Genomic DNA, 22,276 nt, shown 5'->3' with positions numbered 1-22,276 from the left:
TAAGCTTGACTCATGCTGATGCTATTAATCCTTCAGTTTATAAACACTGTTTGATCCCAGTGAATTCCACACAAAAACTAAAAACAAGTCTCCCTTTCATGTTACAACTGGAGCACAAATTAATTACAAAGGATACTACCCATATCAAATCAATTACCATGTTCTGTCACTTTTTCCTTTATAATGACTCTCTATCCTTTCCTTTCCTACCACGGTTCACTCATGTAATCTGTCCTCATCTCACTCCTAGATATCTTCACTAGCTTCTCTTTGGTCCCCCTGCAGCTAGGATCTACCACTGTTATATTCTGTCCTGTGAGAAGCCATAAGAAAAATCTTCCTAAAATATCACATATAATTTCTTGACTCTCTGTTGTCTAAAGGATAAAATCCAAACCCCTTAACTCTCAACTCTCAGATTGTCTTATCCCAAACCCAATCTAATTTCATCTCTCAAGCCTTTTCCAACTGGTTCCCAAATGGCCTTGGTATATTGGAAATGGGATTGGCCCAATGACACATGATCATTATCTTTAGCTCACCAATTATCAAACATTAAGTAATTTGTGTGTGTGGGGGGGGGATTAAAAAAAAAAAGGACATCTCTTCATTTCCAAATATTCCTGCCCATGACTAAAAAATCCCAAAAAAGGATCATAGGTTAATATGCATAAAACAAAAACCCACCCTATATTCCTATACTTCTAAGTATAGGCTCCCAGTTATATACAAAGTCCTTCCAATTTCCAATAAACCAAGACTGCCAGAAGATGAGCATAATACTTGTCTCCATGTGGTAACCATCAGCCTACTAATGTCATCAAGGTTTCCTAATGCTTACTTCCATACTGTCCGCCCTCTCCTCTCCTAACTAGTAAAGCAAATGAGGCTCCTGGGGGAGCAAGGCAGGGGCTGGAAGCAGTGGAGTAAATCAGCTGCCGGGCAGGAACAGAATTCAGGAATTCTGGCCCCTCCTCATAACTAATTACTCAGAGTTGTGCGTTTAGTTTTTGTCTGTTTTTAGTTTTTCCTTGTATTTTTTTTCATTCTGAATAAACAAGCTAGCTCAAAGACAGCAAGACTCTCAAGATGTGAGAGCTCCTTCTTCCCATGCAAACCATAGCTCCTCAAGACCTCTATTTTCCACAAGAGACTATTTTATAACATTAGACTCATAGGTTCTCTATAGACTCTGGGACTTTTTTGGTTAATGGCGATTACAAACACAGATCCAGAAACAACCACTGGAAGGGCATCTACTCTCAAGTTAAGTGAATTAAAGACCTTTGTTTTAAATTTGGATGGATTCCAGACCACCACCACCTAACCCATTCATTATTCTTTCAACAAATATTTATCGAGTACCTACTATGTGCCAGGCCCAGGCCCCATCCTGTACATGGCACAGGATATACAAGTATAGTGGTTTAAAGCCACCACCACACACTCAAGGGTAGAGATACCCGGACAGAAGTCCACTCTAAGATGAAGAGAGCAGTGAGTCCTTAAGCATCATTATTTTATAGTAAGAGAACATTAGCCCCTCTCTGGCTTTCAAATGTTGCGTGTGTTAAAACAGGAATTCAGTACAAGTAAGTGAGCATTTTTGACCACCCATTATGTACTGATCACTGAGACAGATATAATGAGATGCTAAAATGAATGGGGAGCAACCATACATTGTTGAAAAAACAGATTTTAGAATCATCAGCTCTGACTCTGCCAAGTCCTAATTGTAAAGCTGGGAAAAATTACTTAACCTCCTTGACCTTCAGTTTCCTCATCTTTAAATGGTGGGTATTTGGGAAACTTGCTGGTAGAGTTCTTGTGAGGATTAAATGAGATATAATGTAAATTGCTTTTCAGGAGGTAGGTGCTCAAGAACAGTTTGTTTCCTTCTTTCAGAGAAATTAGGACCACTGTCACCAATTAGGAGGTTATCATTTTAGTAGAAGGCCTGGAATAGGATAGTGACAGTAAGACCAAAGAGAAAGTGAGAAATACTAAAGGCAGTTAAACAGGCAAAAAAGACAGCTGGCTGGCATTGCAAAAAGGTTCCATTATACTCATGAACTAAAAGAAACATTCCTTTATAGGGACAAGGTCAGGTCTCAATATAAGGGGGAACCTTTTCTATCTTAAGAAAAATTAGACTTCTAGGCAAAATCTAAAATGCAGAGAAAAGGAAAAGATATCCTTGGGGTAAACTATTTCAGGTCATTACACTTCAGTAAGAAGAAGAAAAACAATTCTCTAAAAAGGTCAGTAATGAACTCCTTTATAAACAACCTTGGATAAAGAATCATATGATGATTAAATATATCAATTCTAACCATGGGCTCCATCCCTCCATGGACCAAGACCACAGTGTCCAGGACCAAAGGAAAGCATCCTATTTCACTGAGTTTCTGGCAAAGGAAAAAAGACTGTTCCTTCGAGGCATGAGTTCCCATACCCAACTTAGGTTTGAGGTAAATACCTTACACAATGCCACGTTAATAGCCAGAACCAATAAAAGAGGCTTAGAAGTTTATGTTCTCTCTCAAGCATTTTTGCTCTGGGTTCACTTTCTTAGTCTAAGTAATCTGAAGGGAGCATTAGGACTCAAGTGCTAGAGTCAAACTGCCTGCCAGAGGTGGAGTGACGGGCATGGGCTGGGTACAAAACCCTGGCTCTGCGTCTTAGTAGCTTTGCGGCCTTATCTAAGAGATTTACCTCTCTCAGCCTCAACTTCCTCTTTCCACTCACATGAAATATCCAGAATAGGAAAACCCAGAGATTTGGATGGTGATAGTAGTGGTTGTCTAGGTTAGGTGAGGGGGTCCCTTTGGGGTAGATACACTAAGGGGTGCAAAGTTTCCTTTTGGAGAAATGAAAATGTTCTAAGTGTTCTAAAGTAGATAGTGGTGATGGCGGCAGAACTCAGTGAACAAACTAAAAGCCACTGAAGTGTATACTTTAAATGGTATGTGAATTGTATGGAATGTATTATAGCTTAATAAAGCTGTTAAAAAAATGATTAAATGAGACAATGCTTGTAGCACCTTGGAAGTGCTCAATAAATCTAGGCTGACGATGTCACTAATATTGTTGTTTCCAGAAGAAAATACATTTAATGTCAACTTTTTTATGCATGCAATTGATGAGAATCACCTGGACCCTTAATCTCAAAATTGTAAAACCATTCTGTAATAAAGAGGAAAAGAAGAATCTCAGCAATGGTCTAATAACCTAAACTCTTAAAAACAATCAGAAATAATAACAAAACTAGATTTGTCTGGTGACACCCATGAAGTCTTCCTCAACTCCTTCAGGTAAAGTTTACTGCTTCCTCCTCTGTAATCTTTCTATTCATATTGCTACCATATCATTATTTTATGTCATTTTCCCCACAAAAGTGTAAGTTCTATCAGAGCAAGGACTACATCCCTTTCATTTTTGTACCCTATAGGGAGAGCATATTGCAATGTTAACAAGATATTATATTACATATGTGGGGACAAAGCCCTGAAGAGCAGTTTCCAGGCTCTCGGCCTCACGTGGAAAGGTGCTGGCTCGGGTAGTAGATGGCCATTGGCTGTGACTAGTTGGCCGTCAGCTGTGACCGGTTAGCCAATTGCCTACTGATATAACTGCCGTGGCTACGCTGGGCAGTGAGAGTCGGTCAGTTGGCAGAAAAGCGGACAGCAGGTCGCACATCATGTGAATCCAGCCTCCAGCGAGACTATAGTAGTATGACTCCCCTACCTATGGCTCCGTGGGTGTTCCTTTTTGGCCTCACCATATCCTGCGTTCTTGTGTGGGGAGCGGGAGCAGAGACCCTACAGGCCGCCCCGTGCGACACATGGTGCAGCGAGCAGGGTATTCCGCATGACAACATAGTAGGAGCATTTCACGGCAAATCCATGGATTTCTTATAATTTCTCATCTACCTCAACTCCTGTTTCAGCCTCCTTGAAGAAAAAGAGGAAAGCGTTTTGAAAGCCAATCAATTTAGCCATTACAACCCACATCCCTACCTGACAGATGAAAACGCCTCAACAAGTGAAGTTTCACTGTAGTCTTGAAGCTCCGAGGGTTCTCAGGAACAGCGAAGTAATCTGAAATAGGGTATTTAGCCCTAGGAAAACACTCACACGTTTATATAATCAGCCCATGACCCCTGCTTTCATCACTAAAGTAAAATGGATGAGAAGCCCCTCCCGTTATCCAATCTTGCTGCTGCCTTTTGGTGAACATTTCCCCCTTCTGACTACCACAGACAGTAATATTAGTATCCAGTAGCAAACCCTGCAACTACAAGTATGGTCCCCAGACCAGCAGCATGGGAAAGACCTGGGAGTTTGTTAGAAATGCAGACTCTCATTTTTAACTAGACTCCAGGTGACCACATGCACCTTAACGTTTAGGCAGCATTACAGCAGAATTTGTCAATGCCTGAGCTTTAGATTCAGACAGTCTAGATTTAAACTCCACAACAGGCCAGCTAGGGTACCTTAGACAAACCACTTCATTCTGAGGTTCTTACCCGGATGTGCACTTTAGAAACACCTGGGGAGACTGTAAAAATCACAATGCCTCAGCTTTACCCGAGATTGATTTAACTGGCCTAGGACCCAATATCTTTTAAAGCTCCCCCACTGACTAACCTCCTTCTATCAAGTGGGTCAATTAATAGTTCCTGCCTCATGGGGTTGTAAGGAGAAAATCTGATCACCTTTGAAAAGCTTTTGGACCATTACTTAGGACGTATAAGTGCTCAATAATTGGTAGTTATTATCACACCTGGAAACCTGGAAATGAATTATTCTACAGCAGGGATAAAAAGGAACAAGTTCACATGTGCTAGTCTGGCCCCATCCTACAGGTAGGTACCTGCCAAACTCATGAGGCACAAAAGAAAGGGCACAATCAAAGAACACATTATCCCCAAGATGAGTTTTTCCTAGCAGCAAACTGTTGATTGAAGCTTCAAGGAAACTGTGTGTGTCAGGTAAGTGGCAAACCATCTCTGCAAGGTGTCACAAAAGGCCAGCACCTTCATTTGGAATGTACTGATGCAGGGTGGGGGAACACTATTTCAGCAGTTCTGTAACACAGGAAATCCCCCTTACCACACCTTCCTGATTTATACTGATTCTTGATACACACCACATGTGTCCTCAACTCTCTTCCCCTCCCCCCAAGTTTTCAATCGTTCTGTTCCACATTTAGGTGATGAAAACTTAAAACCTGCGGTTATAACTTCTATGAGAAATTTCATTTTGAAAGCTTGCTAAATTTCAACTTTATTGCCATGAGGAAAACAGAAGACACAAAAGACCTCAGTCATCCACTAACACAAAAACCCCTAGTGAAGACATTTAATAAGTGTAAGTTTTCTGCTGCAAGTTGTTGAAAATCCTGACCTTTGGACTGGGGTGCCATTCATTTGCTTCTAGAAATGTTCTGTGAAACAATAGCATTTATTTTCCTGATGGTTTTAGGTTACCTATTTAGTTTCACCTGTGGATTTTAACTTGGCTCAGCCTGGCCTGTGTGCTGTGCCTTTTGAATCTACACCTCACTAGATTTAACCTGCATCTACTCTTCCAAGGGGATTCATAATGGATGGACAAATAAGTCCACCATCTTGTTTTTCAACAACTGCAAGGAAATAAACACCCAGATGAAAACATCGTACCTACCAGGGCAATGACTGATACACAGAGATTTATCTCAATGTTGATTACAAACATTTTTTTAAGTGTGCATGGTTCAGTGACTATGTCACCAAAAAGCTCATGTTCTACTTCCAGCTCCTCGGCTTACTCACCATGGGCCTCCTTCAGTGGTAAATGAAACAGACTCCTCCTCTCTCTGGCTGGGTGCACTGTGACAGTTAATGCATGTCTGCATTTAAAAGGCTTTGAAATTCTTGGTTGGAAGTCTCCTCTGGGATATTAGCACCCCATGGAGTGCCCTCAAAGTCCCCTGTGTCCCATTCTCTGGGCTGGTTCTATCCTCACCCCGAGATTGGAGCCGAGTGTCAAGGGAGTCTGCAATTCAGATGCTACAACTGCAAGAATGGCATGCTGCAGCCTCTTCGGGAGTTTGTCAGCGAAGAACAAAAGATGCGAAAGTCTGGGACTAACCTGGACCCCAGCACACTTACAAGCAAACAAGGCTTCTCACAAAAATCCATTCTAGCCTCCCAGAGAACCTGTTTCAAATTGGCCCAACCACCAGGGAGCACAAGTATCCCCTGGTTCACGACAGTGGAGCAAAGGGATTATTACCTCGATACCACATTTAAGAGGGTCAGGCGTGAAGGCAAAAGCACTGAATTCTAATTCCAGCTCTGCCACTTAAAAGCCATATTACTCTGAGCAACTACTTTGAGTCTGTTTTCTCATTTATAAAATGGAAATGCCAAAATTTAAAAAAAGACTAACTATCCACAGTTTCTGTGAGGATCAGAGGAGTTTTTATAATCTTTAAAGAACATTACAAATTCAAAGTGTAATTATTTTTCTCCTACAAACGATTGATTAGGGAGCTATTCAAAAATGACTACCTTATGACTTCTTTAATCCATTTCTAACAAAACATATGCCAGGTCTTTTTATAAATCTCTATTCTTCATCTGACTAGTATTCAAGTTCACAAAGCAGCTTTAACGAGATGAGTGACATTCAAAGAGAATCAAGAAATCCTCAGTCAGGATTGCTTTCAAATCACACGGGGATATACTATTTGAACAAAAAGTCAAAATACTTTTAGTGTCACTTTCCATCTGTATCCAAAACTTTACAAAGTACTTGTTTTACTAAAGGAAACCATACTTTGTTGCACAGGGTTAGTTTTGCTGTGGCTTTTTTCTTGCTATTTGCTCAAAGAATACATTTTAGCTAAAAGGATTAAAATGGATAAGGGTATTTAAAAAGATGTTAGGGGAAAGTAAGTAATTTAGAGCAAGTTCCAATTTGGAGAAAGAAATATGATACTACAGCACTGCTTTTTTAGAAACTAAACAAATAGCAAAAGAGAGGTGCTTGCTAAGAAGTACCAAAGAAAAAGTTGAAGAGAAATGGTTAAATTATAGCTCACTCATGTATGGATTATTCTTTAGCCACTGAAAAACAGACTATAATTATTGACTAAAAGACTACATAGGTAAGTAAATTGTACAACAATATGATACCATTTATATATTTAAAATTTGATATATATCTGTATGCATAGAAAAATGTCTAAAAAGATACATGCCAAACTGTTATAAGTGGTATGGTGTGGGATCGGGGGTAACTTGATATACATAATATTGAATGTATATTAATGAGCATGCATTGCATTAGTAATGAATAAAGTAAACAGAAAGCATAAATCTTTAAAAGTAAAAATATGAATTAAAAATTTAAGCATTAACTAGAAATATCCTATGAATTTTTTAAAAAGCAGAAACAATGAACGGAAGAGAGGTTATTCCTTTTAGCATATTAAGCTACCAAATAAACAGCAAATAATCAGTCAACGAATATTTACTGAAGAGCTACTATGCAAAAGTCAGTCTACTAGATGTTACAGAAACAACAGAAATGATGTAATCATTACTCTCACAGTGCGTAAAACCAAGTCTACATGAACCTCCACAAACATATCTGAGACATAAGGCAAAATATAAAAATAGCCAAAGTGATTTTTAGACAATAAGTGCCTTAGAAATTCAGGCTCAGTAAATGTTGAATGAATGAATGAACACTTTGAGCTGAGATGGTGAAGAATTCATTTACAAGGAGGACAATTTTAAGCAGGGCTTTGAAAGGGGAAGAATTCAGAAATGGATAGAAAGGGAGCAGACATATGATGGAATTAGGGTGGGGGGATCCAAAGGGTGAGAACTATAAAGAGTAGGACTTTGTGAAAGAAAGCTACGCCATTTGCTTGTGAATAGACTCAGGTTCCTGTGGGTAGGAGAAGTTGGCCAAGAAGGGCGGGTTGATTCTAGAGGGCCTTGGAAAAGAGGAGAAGAATGAAGAGGACTTGAGTTAGCGGACAAGGGATGTCCCTGAAGTTTCTAGCTGGGCAGTGACAGGAGGACTGTGGTGTTTCAGAAAGATTAATCAGACAGCAGGATGGAGAGAGGCTGGAGACAGGGAAGACAAGTTCCCTGAGAGAGAGGCGACAGAATAGGTGTGAGGTGATGAATGCCCAAACAGATGGAAACAGCCAGAAGGGAAACAATGATTTTCATTGAGCCCCATTCTCAAACTTTCCAATGAGACTCAAGCTAATATAAACCCCTAGAGAAAAGACCTTTGATGCTGTCCTGGTAGAAGAATGAGGAACATTGTACTGTTGTATTATGTTATAATAGGGGCACTGAAAATCACCAACTTCGGAGTGAGACTGTCCTGATCCAACCACAGCTCCGCCACTTACCAGTACAGTTACTTAAATAACCCCTGAGACTTAATGTAGAATATGTAACCTCTTTGCTCCTTGGTTTCTTCATTCTAAGTAGCTATAAAAGTACTCTCTGCTTGAATTTAACAAAATCTCAGTTCAAAGAGAAAGATACAAGAGAGAGGGGTGAAGGAAGGCTTTTCTTGAAACCTCACTCTTATCAGTTCCCTTTAGCCTTTGCAAGATTTCACTGGGCTTAGAACTTGAAGGAAGAATACGGCAGAGTATGGTTCCAGTTTATAAATAAAAAATAAACTAATTCTAAAATTTCCTAACAATTTGATGGTAACATTCTGACTTTTTTAATATTCTTATTTTATGCTTTTTTCCCCTGCCATCTCCCTTACATCAATAACTGTCGATTCATTTCTATTATTCTCTTCAATGTGTCTGCTTCCAAAATACATCTCCTTTCCTGAGAAACTAGTAAGTTCTATCTCATATCACATCAATCGTTGTTCCATTCCTTCAATAGGTCACCAAGCATTCATGTGTCTCTCTATGTCTTTCAATTGCTCATGTGTCTCTCTATGATTATTCTTTCATTGTGTTACCTAACAACTATTTTGTGTCCTAACCCATAAGACCTTCAAATACCCTCATGGAAAGGCCTATGGCACATATTCTTTTAATGCTCTACAACACTTAGGTTAGGGCTTTGGAGTGCTAAATAGATAAATGAATGAATAAATGAAATAATGAATGAATTCAAGATTGGATCCCTCTCTTACCTAAGCATGGTGAAGACAGAATAGGACTGGGTTCTAATCCTGGTTCTACCAACTACTCATCTGTATGACCTTGAGTAAAGCACATGTCTTTTCTGAGTCTCAGTTTCTTCATACACACACACACATATCCATGCGTGCACACAATGTTTCTCAGCAACTTGAGTTAAGAATTAAAGGAGATGACATATGTAAAACACAATAAGTGCTCAACTAACAGTAGCTATTATTATTATTATTATTATTATTATTATTATTATTCACCCTTAAGGCCAGGTCAAGACCCCTCCCAGGCACCTGTCCTGACTATTCCAGCTCTCCCTTAACCTCCTGCTCTGAATTCCTATAGCTCTTTACAGCTTGTTCTACATCCTTTAACCTTTGAAAATATCCTCTTCTTGCTGCTATTATTTCCTTCATGTCTTATGTGTCTAAGGAAATCTTTAACTGGCAGAATCTTAGAATCAGACGTCACATGTAGACAATGTAGTCAATTTTCTTCATTTTATAGATAAGGAAGGCTTTAGGAGGGTTAACGAGTTGCCCAACGGCACACAGTTAATTAGTAGAAGAACTGAGACTAACATCAAAGTCTCTTTGGGAAGCTTATAGCAGAGGCTCTATTTAAGCCTGTAAGTTTAATGACTGATGTCACTGAGCACCTGTTTCACAAGACATTAGCTGGGTGGTCTTCAGCAAGCTACTTAAACACTGTCTCAGTTTCCCCCATTTGTTAAATGGGAAAAACAGTACTTTCCTCATAGAGTCGCTAAAAGGATTAAGTATGTTAATGCATGTAAATTGTTTGCATGTAATAAGCATTCAATAATGTTAGGCAATGTTATTATTATATTACTATTATTAAGCTGCAGAGAAACATGCATTCTTCCATAGTATTTCAGAGACAGTGCCCCAAATCTGGGCAATTTTCCTTTCCCAGCTTTCTAATCTCACCTTCCAAGGTGTTTTTGCCTTTCAAAAGTAAAAATAAGGTACTGGTTTATCCCCAACTCCCTCAATACAAGCATATAGATGCATATATGTACCCCATCTTTTCTAAATATGCAGCTTATATTTTTCATTCTTCATTCTTTGCCATACTGATAGAAAAACATATGCATTAAGGTTTGTAAATAACATAAATACTTTGTCTGATTTAATGTGTCTGTCCTATGTGATGGTTATCTCTTTATGGATTTATGTATATTTCAATGCCAGCATGTTTGATTGTAAATTCCTAGAGATAAAAATGATGTCTGCTTAAGTCAATCAAACATAAATTCTGGGGTACTTGGACTAAATTAGATTGAATATTTAGAGAAAAATTCAGAAAATGAGAGGGGACTAATGGAGATTGGCTTAACAAAAGGCTGAATGAAAAAGGGGACTTGAGCAGAGCTTGAAGGACAAGTGAAATTTTTAATTCAGGAGGGAAGATGAGTGTTCAAAGTGGAGATTACCGTATGTGCAAAGTGGAGGGACAGCGCAAAGATTAGTCTGACTAAAGTAGAGCAGTAATACTGGAGACCACTGTAAAATTCTACTGCATATGTAAGACCAGAGCACTTTAAGGATACAGTTCATGTTTTATTCCTCTTAGTAGCCCCAATATCTAGCACTAAACTCGGCATATAGTTGGGGAATCAAAAAATGTTTATTGAATTAAGAAAAATTACAGTTCTTCACTCTACTAAAGTGAAGAAAACTGAACAGAATTGAATCCAACTCAGTCAAATCATGAAACCAAAGGACCAAGGAGTTCAAGTAGCTACTACACCTTCTACAGCACTAGCCACTAGTCTAGAAAAGTATATTTACTTTGCCTACATCACCATCGTGGAGAAGTGCAAGAAATAAAACACCAAATTCTTTCATGCTCATACTATATTCATTCTCTCTCTTTCCTCCCTAACCCCTCCACGCATACACACACTGCTCAGAGTTCCAATCCATTGCCTCATAGGCTGAAACAGCTGAACACTTGACTAAGGCACTAAGAAGCACCGAAGATTCTTAATATCTAATCCATTGTGATGAAGGGTTCTCAGAAGAGGCTCTTGACACCTGGAGCCCAGACCATGTGACTGGCAAGCTGAACAGGCCCAGGGAATTTTGAAAGAAACTTCTTTTCTTCATGAGGTGCCCATACCACCCGAAGCGACTGGGAGAAGAGGAGAGAGAATTTAAATAAATTTGGCAAGAAAAATAGATATTTGGTATTGGCAATAGTAACCAATACCAAAGTGTTGTACGGGAACACACAACTGTTTGTGAATTACCTTAGGCCCCAATGACCAGGTGTGAATCACACAGATGTGGTTGAGACTGAAAGGTATATTTACTATACTTTTTGATTCGCTGAAATTAATTAAGCCACCTCTACAAGCAACAGGCCAGAGTATCCTAATCGCTACTGCTTCTAGCACTATACAGATGGCCACAATAACTAAATAGTGACTAAATGACATGAGAACTACATCTTTGTGAGATACCACATTCAAATTCACAGGGGTAGAGAGAGCTGCAGTTAGCACTCAGGACCTGGGTACCAGATTTCAAACATGATAGAAAAATGCATCCTTTAATACAATATTAAATGAGCAAATTCATGAGTGAATGAAAAATACTAGCTCTATAAAAGAAGTACTTTACTCTATAAAAGAAGGAAGGGTAACCTAAAAATCATCAAGCAAATTCTAAAACTTTATTTTATATACCCTGTAATGTAAGAATCAAATTAATAATTCAATTTTAAATTATCTTTCAATCATGCTTCATAGCTCAAGTCTGACCAAGTGCAGTTATAACACACTAGCTAGACAGAGTACATGAACATATGCAGTACTTAGAAAAGGAGAATGAGAGAAGGCAAGGGACATTGCTCACATTGAAAATGTGTCCTCCCCTTCTCCAAAGAAGTAAAACAACTTATAACGGCCTTTATGTTCCTATAGGGCCAATTCCATTTTAATGTGCCTAAAATGCAAGATTCTCATAATCTGATCTGGATGTATCCAAGCAACCTTTTCTCTCACAGATGTACTTTCTTCTTCCTCTTTATTAACTACATATTTTGGAGCTAAAAGAAATACATTACAACTTCTTAAAACCTGATTTCGACATATTTCTAGCAATATGAGCTTTTCTTACCTAATTTTTAACATACTTTATTTTTTATATATATTTTAATTTTAAAATTTCTGCATATATATAAACATTTTTAATTATAAACATTTCTACATATATATACAAACAGTTCTGAATTAAGAAAAATGTGCAAATAGGCTTCTATAAAAAAATTTTGACATGGGTCTAGCAATGTGAACTAAGATCCTTTCTAACCTGTACCTTCTATGAAGAAGCCAGGGTGGTCTCTTCACTGCCCTAACACATACTGAGGCTTTGCTTCATGCCCTTTTGAATTACGTGTCCTCTCTTCTCATCTCTACCTCTCCAAAATCTACCCATCTTTTAAAAGGCCCAACCTAACTCCCACCTAAGTCTGGCCAGCATCCATCTCTACTTTGCCTGTTACATTACACCCTGGCAACCTATTATGTTACACTTAGCACTTCATTCTATACTGACTTTGTGTTACTCTTCAGTTTTATCAGTACAAATATTATCTCACGAAGCTATTAGTTCATTGACAACAGGGACTGGCAGTGTCTTTTGAAGGGTACAGGTCAGGTATTTTGTAGCGTGTCCTTCAATTTGGGTTTGATTAGTGTTTTCTCATATCTACACAGAGATATGAATTTGGAGAAAGACTATCACACAAGTGAAGTGCCCTTCTGATCACATCCTATCAGGGAATCCATAACATCAATATGACTTATTTGCTGATGTTAACCTTGATCACTTTGCTAAAACGATGTCAGTTTCTCCACCGTAAAGTTCACATTTTCCTCTTTACAGACTCTCCTCTTTAGAAGCAAGTCATTAAATCCAGACCACACCACTCAAGGTGAGAGAAATCAATCTCCACTTCGCAGAGGGAGACGTATCAAAGAATTTGTGGGCATATGCTAAAACCACCACAATAATTAATAAATATTATGGGAGAGATGCTTTGAGGCTGTGCAAATATCCTGTTTTGCCATAAAATTTTGCTTACTTATTTTAACACTGATTAGTGGATCTTGCCTACAGCAGTTATTATTGTTGTGTTCTAATGGTGATTTGGGACAGTGTCTTTTTTTTTCTGATATTCTGCCATTCTTTGTCCAGCATGAAACTAAACACAAAGTAGATAATCAATAAATACTTAAGTGTCATTGAATTTCAAGAAACATGAACGTGACATAAAATAATGAAAGGTGGATAACTTCAAGGCAAATATGTATTTTGGCAGTTGTGCTGTTCTTGTGTCAGACGTCTTGATTAATGGAATGGGAATAGAAAGAAGAAGAATTAACTACCTCACCTCCACTAAAACTGAAATAACTTCCTGGAAAAAGAAGAACAATACTAATAGTTGTATAGTGCCTTAGAATTTACAAAGTGTATTCACGTTCATCATTTAGAATCTAAGAAGCTCTCTGAAGAGAAAATCTTCAGGTGATAGAGATTTTTTAAATTTTTTTAATTTTTGAAAAGATAGTATTAAATCAGGAATTGGAAATTAGACATAGAAACTACATAAGGCTAACAAGAAAAAGCAAAGAAGAAACAGATGCAATAAAATAATAATAATAATAATAATAATAATACAGGTCCAGTGCAAGGCTTTAAGCCAGGTGCTAAAGTTGATTTCATGCATCGTATGATACCAAGACAATTTAGACAACCAAAGATAATGCATACATGGTTAGAATAATGAAGAATGTCATTAAACGAAGCACGAAGAATGGACTGCATGGGGAACATGCATAGGAGGTAAAAAAATGAATAGAATCTTCATGTATGTATTCATTTATTTCCTCCATTGGTCACTTCCATTTCCCAGTGCCTTTACCAGTTTTCCTACCTTAAAATATTTGCTGAAGTTCTACTATGTGTCATACATAATGCTAGACATTTTGGGATGTATAGCCCAAATAATTAGATATGGTCCCTTCCTATAAAAAATGTGCATTCTAGTTGGAAAGGTAAAACAAATATATATATGAAAAGTTAAAGAGCAAAACAAGGCAAAAGGGGCCAAAAGGACAGCAGAAAGAGTAAAAGCAACAAACAGTCCAGAGAAAGAAAAGATCACTATGGAATCACCTATTCAGGAAAGGGTTTGTGAAAATAAGGGGCATTTGCTATAGGCCTTCAGAAATTGGTAGGGTAGATGGTGAGATTTGAACAGAGCCAAGAGAAAGGCATTCAAAGGAGAGATACACTGGCTGAACGAAGGTATGGGGTTGAGGTAGTGCTTAAAGGAGACAGTGAAATCAACTGGGGCTGTAATAAAAGGTGTATATTTATAGGGGACAAAAGGTAAGCTGAGATTGAAATATGAAAGATTTTGAATGCCAAGGTGAGGAGTTTGAACATTTTCTGTAAGCAATCCAAGAACAATCAGTTTTTGGGCAAAAAGTGACACAATGAATGTGATGTTTTACAAGTATTAAGCTGGGTTTTGGTTTGCATGATAAATGGTATCCATCTTGATTAAGGATATGGTTATGACAGTACAGAGATAGGCATACAACTAAAGCACGCCAAATATGTAACACAGAGGGGTAGACAGGAGCAAAATAAATTTATGAACAAAAGATTAACCCAAGATTTCTTTGTTGGGCGCAAGAAAAGCATAACATCACAGAACAGAGAAGTTAGGCAAAGGGTAAATTCCAAGGTATGAAGAACACTCCTATTTTTATTCCTCCATCATCACCATGTTCGTATGAAATTCAAGTTAACTAAGCAATGAGTGGAATAGATAACTGTATTAAAGAAGTAAATGAAGAAGCTCCCAAAGTGATACATTAACAGTGGGTTTAGAAAGAGAAAATGCAGTTGCATTGAAATGCTTAAAAAAGTCTTTGGAAAATAGAAGCCACATGACTTGTTAATTGCACTATTAATTCAGGGGAAAACAATAACAAAAACTTCACATCAAGGTAGCAATATGAATAAATTAACCAGAAAAGTATATTTTACCCAAGTTGGAATGATTCAGTTCATTTTTGTATGTTTGTATATAACAAAACCAAAAGATCGGTCTCTTCTCTCATTATCACACACACACAAAAAAGCCACCCTATGTTCTCCACCTCCGTTCCGTAAAGACAATTCTCCCTACATTCTCTCAATCCGCTCAAACAATTCCCAAAATCTATCTTTTCTTTTGGATAAACTTCTGTCTCACCAAATCTTATTCACTCTTTAATCCCACTTTAACTTTTTCTGAAATTGATACTAATAAAAGTAAGAATTCTTAACCTTCATATAGTGCTTTGCGATCGACAGAATATTTTACACACATTACCTCTTAGAACCCTCACAACAGCAATGAACAGCAGGTATTATCATCATTCATGTGTTATAGAGAAGCAGCAAGCCCAGGGCCACACATTTCATAAGTGACAGATTCAGGCCTGCAATGCAGGCTTTCTAAGTCCAAATTCCATATTCTCTTCACTACATCATTCAGTTTCATAATGTGCCAGTAAGTATATCTTATTACTCAAAATGTATGTTATTATACTATATTATGCTTAAGTCAATACATCTTTTTTTTAATAAGGTACTTATGCCTAAGTGACTATTTACTAAGAAGACCTAATTATTTTAAGATGCTCTTGATGATGACAATTATCACTAATTGAAAAGTAACAACTGAAGTATAATGTTTGCAAAATTCTGAGACTATACCAAAAACAATTTTGCCTTCAATTCTGCAAGGCAACAACAAAGACAACATGGGTGATTTAAGGATATATGAGCATCAAAGGGCAGAAATAGGGCATTTCCACTCTCTTTAACTCTGCTAAGGCCTCAAATACTGATATAGTTCAGAGCATCTTATTACCAGGGAGACATAAATCAAAAGGGGTTCAGCTAGGAGCAATAAAACAGATTAGTGTCTGGAAGGACTGACTTTAAAGAAAGTTTTAAGAGAATTAAATCCAGGTAGTCTAGATTTAAAAAAAAAAAAAGCTATGAGGAACCCTTTTTTTGAAGCTGACATTCACACCAAGGACAGAAATTATTTTGAAGGTAGACGTCTAAAACAATTCAAAGAGGAATAATCACAAATACTTAGGGGATTTTTATAAAAGGAAATTTCAGGATAAATTTGCTGGCAAAAACCTATGGGACAAAAGAACTCTCTCCCACAGGAGTGGTGAAAACTACATTCCTAGAGATATTTAATACCAGATTGGACAAAACAAGAAAAGGATTCCATCTGGAATGATCCTATACTGGCCCCTGAAGTGGTGGGAGGATTGAAGATGATCTCTTAGATCTTTTCCATTTCTGATTTTTTTTTTTTAATTCTATGAAGTTTTATGGGCACAGTCTTTTGCCAATTTCCTTTTTCCCCAAGATGCCCACTTTCTCCTTTTACAAAGGGAAGCAAATTGTATCCTTCATTTTAAGCTGATCTCATGTTCTCAATGAGTCAGTAATATAATCCTAGGTACAAGTTTGGGAGAAAAAGGCCAATTCCTATAACTTATAATGGTCCTTTTTTCCCCTCCCCCCGCAGTGGTACCTGGGGCTTTTACAAGTTTTTCTACAAACTAAAGTAGTTCAAATGGATTCAAAGAAGAGCTGTTTCATCAGGAAAACCATTAATATTCTCCCTTCTTGTGTCTGATCACAGAGCTGACAGTGACCCTGGGAGCTATAGGGCCTTGGGTCAAATTACCATCAGAGCTGCTGTTCAGGATTATCTTTTACCTTTCAGCATTTTATGCTGAGTGACAGCAAAATCTACTTGCAATCCACATTTCTATGGCAATGACATTTATCTTTGAAAAGATGTAGACTTAAACACCTACACACTTTGGCAAATGTTATAAAAGAGTAAGTCCTATTCACACTTCAAACTCAAGAAGCCTCAGCCTTGGTCTCTTTCTTCATTGTGGCACTTAAAAAAAAAATGTTGCTCAGCCACCCTGAAATATTAATAAATCCCACTACCTCTCCAGAATTTCCATTCAGTGAAAGCCCCAGAAAATACAACGGCATTTCCTTGGTTTGCTGATTTATAAGGACAAGATGTAACAAAATCCAGAGAGCTCTGAGAAACTGTCCCTGAACCCTTTAAAAATAAAACTATAGCTCACTTATGAGAAGGAACAGCAGGACAGAGTTAGCCCTCCAAGAATGGACACTGATGCCTCTTCTATCCAATCTAAATAGCCTCAGTGGGTGAGGACCCACCAATTCCCATCTTCCCTATTTGAAAGAAAGTATGTCCCTCTACCTACACAGAATATTCATAGATATTAACAGCAAACCCTCTAAACAAAATTTTTTAAACGCCATTTTCATTTTTTCCCTAATAAAAATGAGATTGTTCAAACCTAAAGATTGGCCTCTCACAGAGGAATAGGATTTGGAGTTTTCAAAGCCTAACACCTAACTCATCTGATCCTGGCAGGAAAGAAGGCTGGCATTTACAATCCCATTTTAAAACAGGAAAAAAATGCGACTCTGATATTAGACAATCTGAAAGAGAACCCACTGCGGAGATTTTCAAACCTTCCCCAACAAGGGACCAATCTAAAAGGGGTCGTTCCAGAAAACTTTAGAGGGGGTTTCCAAAAAAGGCTGCATCCTCATCTCAGGAAAGCAAGAAATAAGAAAAATAGGCACTTTTTTCTAGAATTTTAGGAATGAAACGTGAGCCTGACCCTTTAGTAGCTTATGAACCTGCCTGACTTTTCTCAAGAAACCCACTGCATCTTCTTCCCACCGGACTAGCCTGCCAGTTTTCTCTACCCGTTGGCTCAGGACCCAGCAGCCCAGCCGAAGGCCGGCAGCCGGAACCAGGACAATCTGGCGAGCCCCCCTTTGCGTAATCACGTCAAGAGTTCCACACTCGGGTGTATCCTCGTCCGCAGCTACCAGCTTTTCGGGGCTGTGGGGAGGCTTCTGCCAGGCTTTCCTCCAAATCTGCCCCACCACACAGCGAATGCTGGCTCCCACTCCCCAAACTTCCCCCCCCCCCCCCCCGCAGGAATGGGAAGCAAGTTTCTCACCATCCTCATAGTTTTTGAGATAGTAATCCGGACCGGGGCCCCCGCGGCTTTTCGCCGGGTTCCTCAGGTTCTGAAACTGCAGAAAGTCGGTCCTTTTGCCCCCGAAGCGCAGAAAGGCGGGCGAAAGTCCCCGGGCCAGGGTCACCAGACGCTTGGAGCTGCAGGGATAGAAAAAGAGAGAGGAAAGGATCCCGAGGGAAGGCGAGAGGCCGCGGGGCACCGAGCAAGACCCTCCTCCCACTCTCTGCTGGCGACTTAGCCAGGAAGAGGGGGTTCTGTGTCTTTCTCGGCCCGCCGTCCGCGCGGGCCCCTGGCGGCACCTCGGCGTCTCGCGTGAGCCCGGCGCCCCTGCCCGCCCTGCTCTCCGCAGCCCAGCTCCGGGCGGTGGTCCCGTCCCTCAGACACCCCGACGCTGCTTGCCAAAGGTACTTATTTCCAACGGGTTAGACTGTGTTTGTTAGCAGTGTGCATGGGATGGAGGGACACTTCTGAGAACACGGGGCTAAGGCGCTTTTGCGGGTTCCTGCCACCACCGGGAACGCGCTCCAGACTGAGACGCGCAGCGCGCGGACCGCGGGGCTCCGACTTCTGCCAAACCTCTAGGCTGAAAGCCGGGATCTGCTTCCTCGGTCCCAGGGGCACCGCAACCTCTGTGAAGGTGAAACCTGCCTTCTTTTTCTCAGACCAGGCACCTGAGATCAAGTATATTCTAACTTTTTTATTAATGCCCAAGTTGGTTTTCCTTTTCCACTACCTTACAGCAACCGCGTCCGTCCCCCAGGTAAATCCTCGCCTTTCCGCGAACTCCCCGCCCCGCCTCGCACAGTAAAGGCAAATGTCTCTGGCTCCTCAAATAATTCAGCCTGATCTCAGGAAAAGTAACATCCTGTCCTCCATCCTCGAGTTGGGCCCCATCTTTTCTCCTTCCCACTTGGGACCGTTTGGAAGCGCTGGGGAAAGTGAAGTTTGCCGAAACGTGGAACCTGCGCGATGGAGGAAACTCGAGGAGCACAAGAACAATAGCATTTTTTACGTCTATTTAGGTTCAGGATTTCCTTTAATAGTTTTTTTTTTTTTTAAGAGCCAATTGCAGCTACTTCGGGAAGGGGTGGTGGAAGAGCTTTGCAGATGCTCTTAATGCTAAGGGGATCAGCTGTTGAGCTTCGGAGCTGTAAGTTGTTTTCAACGCTTTGCTGGTTGGAGTTCTGAAAATCCAAATCCACATGGAGAAACGAGAGTATCAGAAAAGGGGTGGGTGGACACGAGAGGGAAAAACCCGAGACTCCGCTGTGGGAGAGCTTCTGAGAAGAGTCTTGGCCGCCCAGAGCAGTCGGGTGGCGGAGGACTCCAGGTCTCGGCGTCGCGTGGGCCAGCGGCGGGCAGAGGGGACGCCCGCGCCAGTCCGGCCCCGCGGAAACGGCATTTCCAACCACTGTCCGTCCGGAAGCCTGCAAAACCAGCGCAAATGCGCCCCGCCACGGCTCCTTCCTCCGCAAAGCCCACTTCCAGAATCTTTTCTGCGGCAAGCATTTGGCGCGAACAGGATGGTTTTTTAAAAAGAAAACAAGAATCCTGAAAAAGTCCCCGCAGCTACAGAAGTGCAATGCAAGTGGGCCTGTATTTCGGCAAACCCCTGTCGCCCCCCACCTGGGGACGAGCTCAAAGACGCGCTCTGCTGCACGGAAGAGCTTCGGAGGAGGACGCCGGGCCGCGCGGAGCTGTTCCCGCCCTCCCAGCTGAGGCGCGGGCTGGAACCGAAACGGCCTCGCGGCGGCGGCGGCAGCCACTCAGTCCTCCCGCAACGCTCGCTCCACGTGGAAGAGCGCCCAACTTTGCGCCTCCCGCTACCTGCCGCGTCCGCTGACCCGTCCGGGGCCCGTGGAGACCCAGAGGGCTGAGGGGTCGGCGCAAGCAAACCTCGAATTTCGCAAGGAGTGAAAGATACTCACGAAACGCGCGGCAGACGCGGCCTCAGGGCGGACGAGTGGGACTGAGCGCTCAGGGCTTTTCCCGGGAGCCCAGAGCTGGGGCTCCAATTTAGAGGGAATTTTTAGACTCGACACTTGGATTCAACACTGCAGACGATTTCTTTTCTTTCTTTCTTTCTTTTTTCTTTTTTAACACTGCAACTCTGTCCCTGATGAGAAGGGATCGTGGGTGCCTCTTTGCTGAACAGTCACCTAGCAGAGGGTGAGCCCATTGGGTTACAAGCCCTACAGTAAGGGGTCCGTGATCACAAACCTCCGGTTTGCTAATCCGCCAGTGCCGGGCTCAGACTTCCAAAACTCCCTCCGAGTATTTCTAGGACCCTTTCCGCTCTCCTTATATATGCTATGACCGGAGCGAGGATTTTTTTTTTCTTTAAAGAAAAACTAAACTATGCAGTTACCGCAAGAGATTTAAGGAGGAGGGACTGGGGGGCCATTCGGTCTATAAAAAGCGTCTTAGAAAGTCCTGAAGTCTGGAGACGACAGCGGAAGATATAAAATAATTTTTTTAATCCGACCCAAGTTGTCCACTGCTCAAGCCTCTGCTTAAATTCGTTTTCTGTCTAGAAGTGGGAGAGAACTGAGGAAACGATCTTTCCGTGGAAAATTCCACTTTCGTGCAATCCCCGCTTGAACAGACACACACGCAGACACGCACTCTCTCACACACATACACACACCCATTCCTCTCGGGTCTTTGTTGCTCGAGACCTTTTCTTCGCTTTTGTAACTGCCCTGAACCTCTTGTTTCTTTTTCAGGAGACGGGGAGGCAGGCTAATTGTGGATATATGTAAGCACAACATTTTTTTCAGTCATAACTGATAAGTTTCTGAAATGCCTTCTGCATTGCAAACATGTGCATCTTAATAGAAAACACTGCTTTTCTCAATCACCAGTTACAGCCTCACAGCAAATATTCCAGGAGGAGGAAAACCTCCTTTCTTCTCTTTGAGAGATCCGCTTGGCTTATTCTCTTCTTCTTCTTCCCCCTTTGGAATGGGGGATAGGAAGGGGTGGGGGTTGTTACTTAAAAAAAAAAAAAAATGATCCATCGAAGCCCCTGCCTTACCTTAAGAAATCGAGCCAGCCATCATGAATGATGGACGGGTCCAGCTGCAGAGAGAGGAAGTTCTCATGGACTGTCCTGACTGGGTTCTTGGTGCTCACATCAAGTAGAATCAGGGTCTTTTCCTTCAAACCTGGAGCTCTGTCTACAGGCAAGGGTCTCCTGTCTCCAGCTTGGGAGGAAAGGAAGAGATGGAGCAACAGAGCCAAGAAGAGAGCCACCGGGGCTAGGCACGCGGGGGGGCGGGAGCTGCTGGAGGGCATGGCTTCAGGGAAGGCACAGAGCACCCTCATTAAATCCCTCTGATTTAAACCTCTCTTCCTACAGGGTCTCGCTGGTGACTAATTGTCCTTATCTAAAGTGTGTGTCTGTCTGCTTTCCCCCCCTTTTTTCCCTTCCTTCCCCCCCTTCTCTTTTTTTTTTCTTTTTTTTTTTTTCTTCTGTGTTTTGGTGCTGGTGGAGCGAACTCACGCCCCTAGCCAGCCTTCTCAGCGACTCGTGCCAAGAGTACTCGTTCACCAGCACCGCCCCTTTAAGAGATTTCCACTGCAGACATTTTTTAACTTTTTAAAGGTAAGGGGGTGGGTGGGAGAGGCGGGAAGTAGGAGGAAGGGGTGGCGTTGTACCCTCCTGATTTAACCCTCTCGGGTCTGGAAGCGGAGGGAGGGATCGAAACAGGACTGCTGTAAGTTTCGGGTACGGGGCGGGGCGTCTTGTTTTTACTTCCCTCCCTGCGAGGGTCTGGGGAGGGCGGTTCTAGCTCCGATCCCTATTCGAAAGCCCCAGCGCCAGCCCTGAGCGCGCTGAAGTCGAGTCCTCACCAGCCGCGCGCCCGTTTGTCCCGATAGCGTCAGGCATTTAGTCCGCTCCGGGCCCTTCCCTTTGGGTTGAAGCTGCAAAGC

At 41.1% G+C, this 22,276-nt stretch overlaps 1 protein-coding gene across 2 annotated transcripts in view; it reads right to left on the bottom strand.

The window, feature by feature from the left end:
- HPSE2 (heparanase 2 (inactive)) overlaps positions 1 to 21,762 on the bottom strand; it is a 530,036-nt gene extending 508,274 nt beyond the window's left edge. Inside the window, exons 1-2 of one of the 2 annotated variants that reach the window (XM_088791901.1) lie at positions 21,378 to 21,762; positions 18,320 to 18,477 (exon numbers count right to left, since the gene is read on the bottom strand). In XM_088791901.1, the coding sequence (XP_088648027.1) occupies positions 18,320 to 18,477; positions 21,378 to 21,667 (448 nt within the window). In that variant the 5' untranslated portion in view covers positions 21,668 to 21,762. The remainder of the gene's footprint in view (positions 1 to 18,319; positions 18,478 to 21,377) is intronic. The other variant, XM_074339233.2, reaches the window with a different exon arrangement.
- Positions 21,763 to 22,276: the final 514 nt, after the last annotated feature.

Source organism: Rhinolophus sinicus, chromosome 15 (genome assembly GCF_057876585.1).
Source record: "Rhinolophus sinicus isolate RSI-liver-muscle chromosome 15, RSI-T2T, whole genome shotgun sequence".
NCBI classification, from domain to species: Eukaryota; Metazoa; Chordata; class Mammalia; order Chiroptera; family Rhinolophidae; genus Rhinolophus; species Rhinolophus sinicus.
This window is presented reverse-complemented; position numbering and strand designations above follow the sequence as displayed.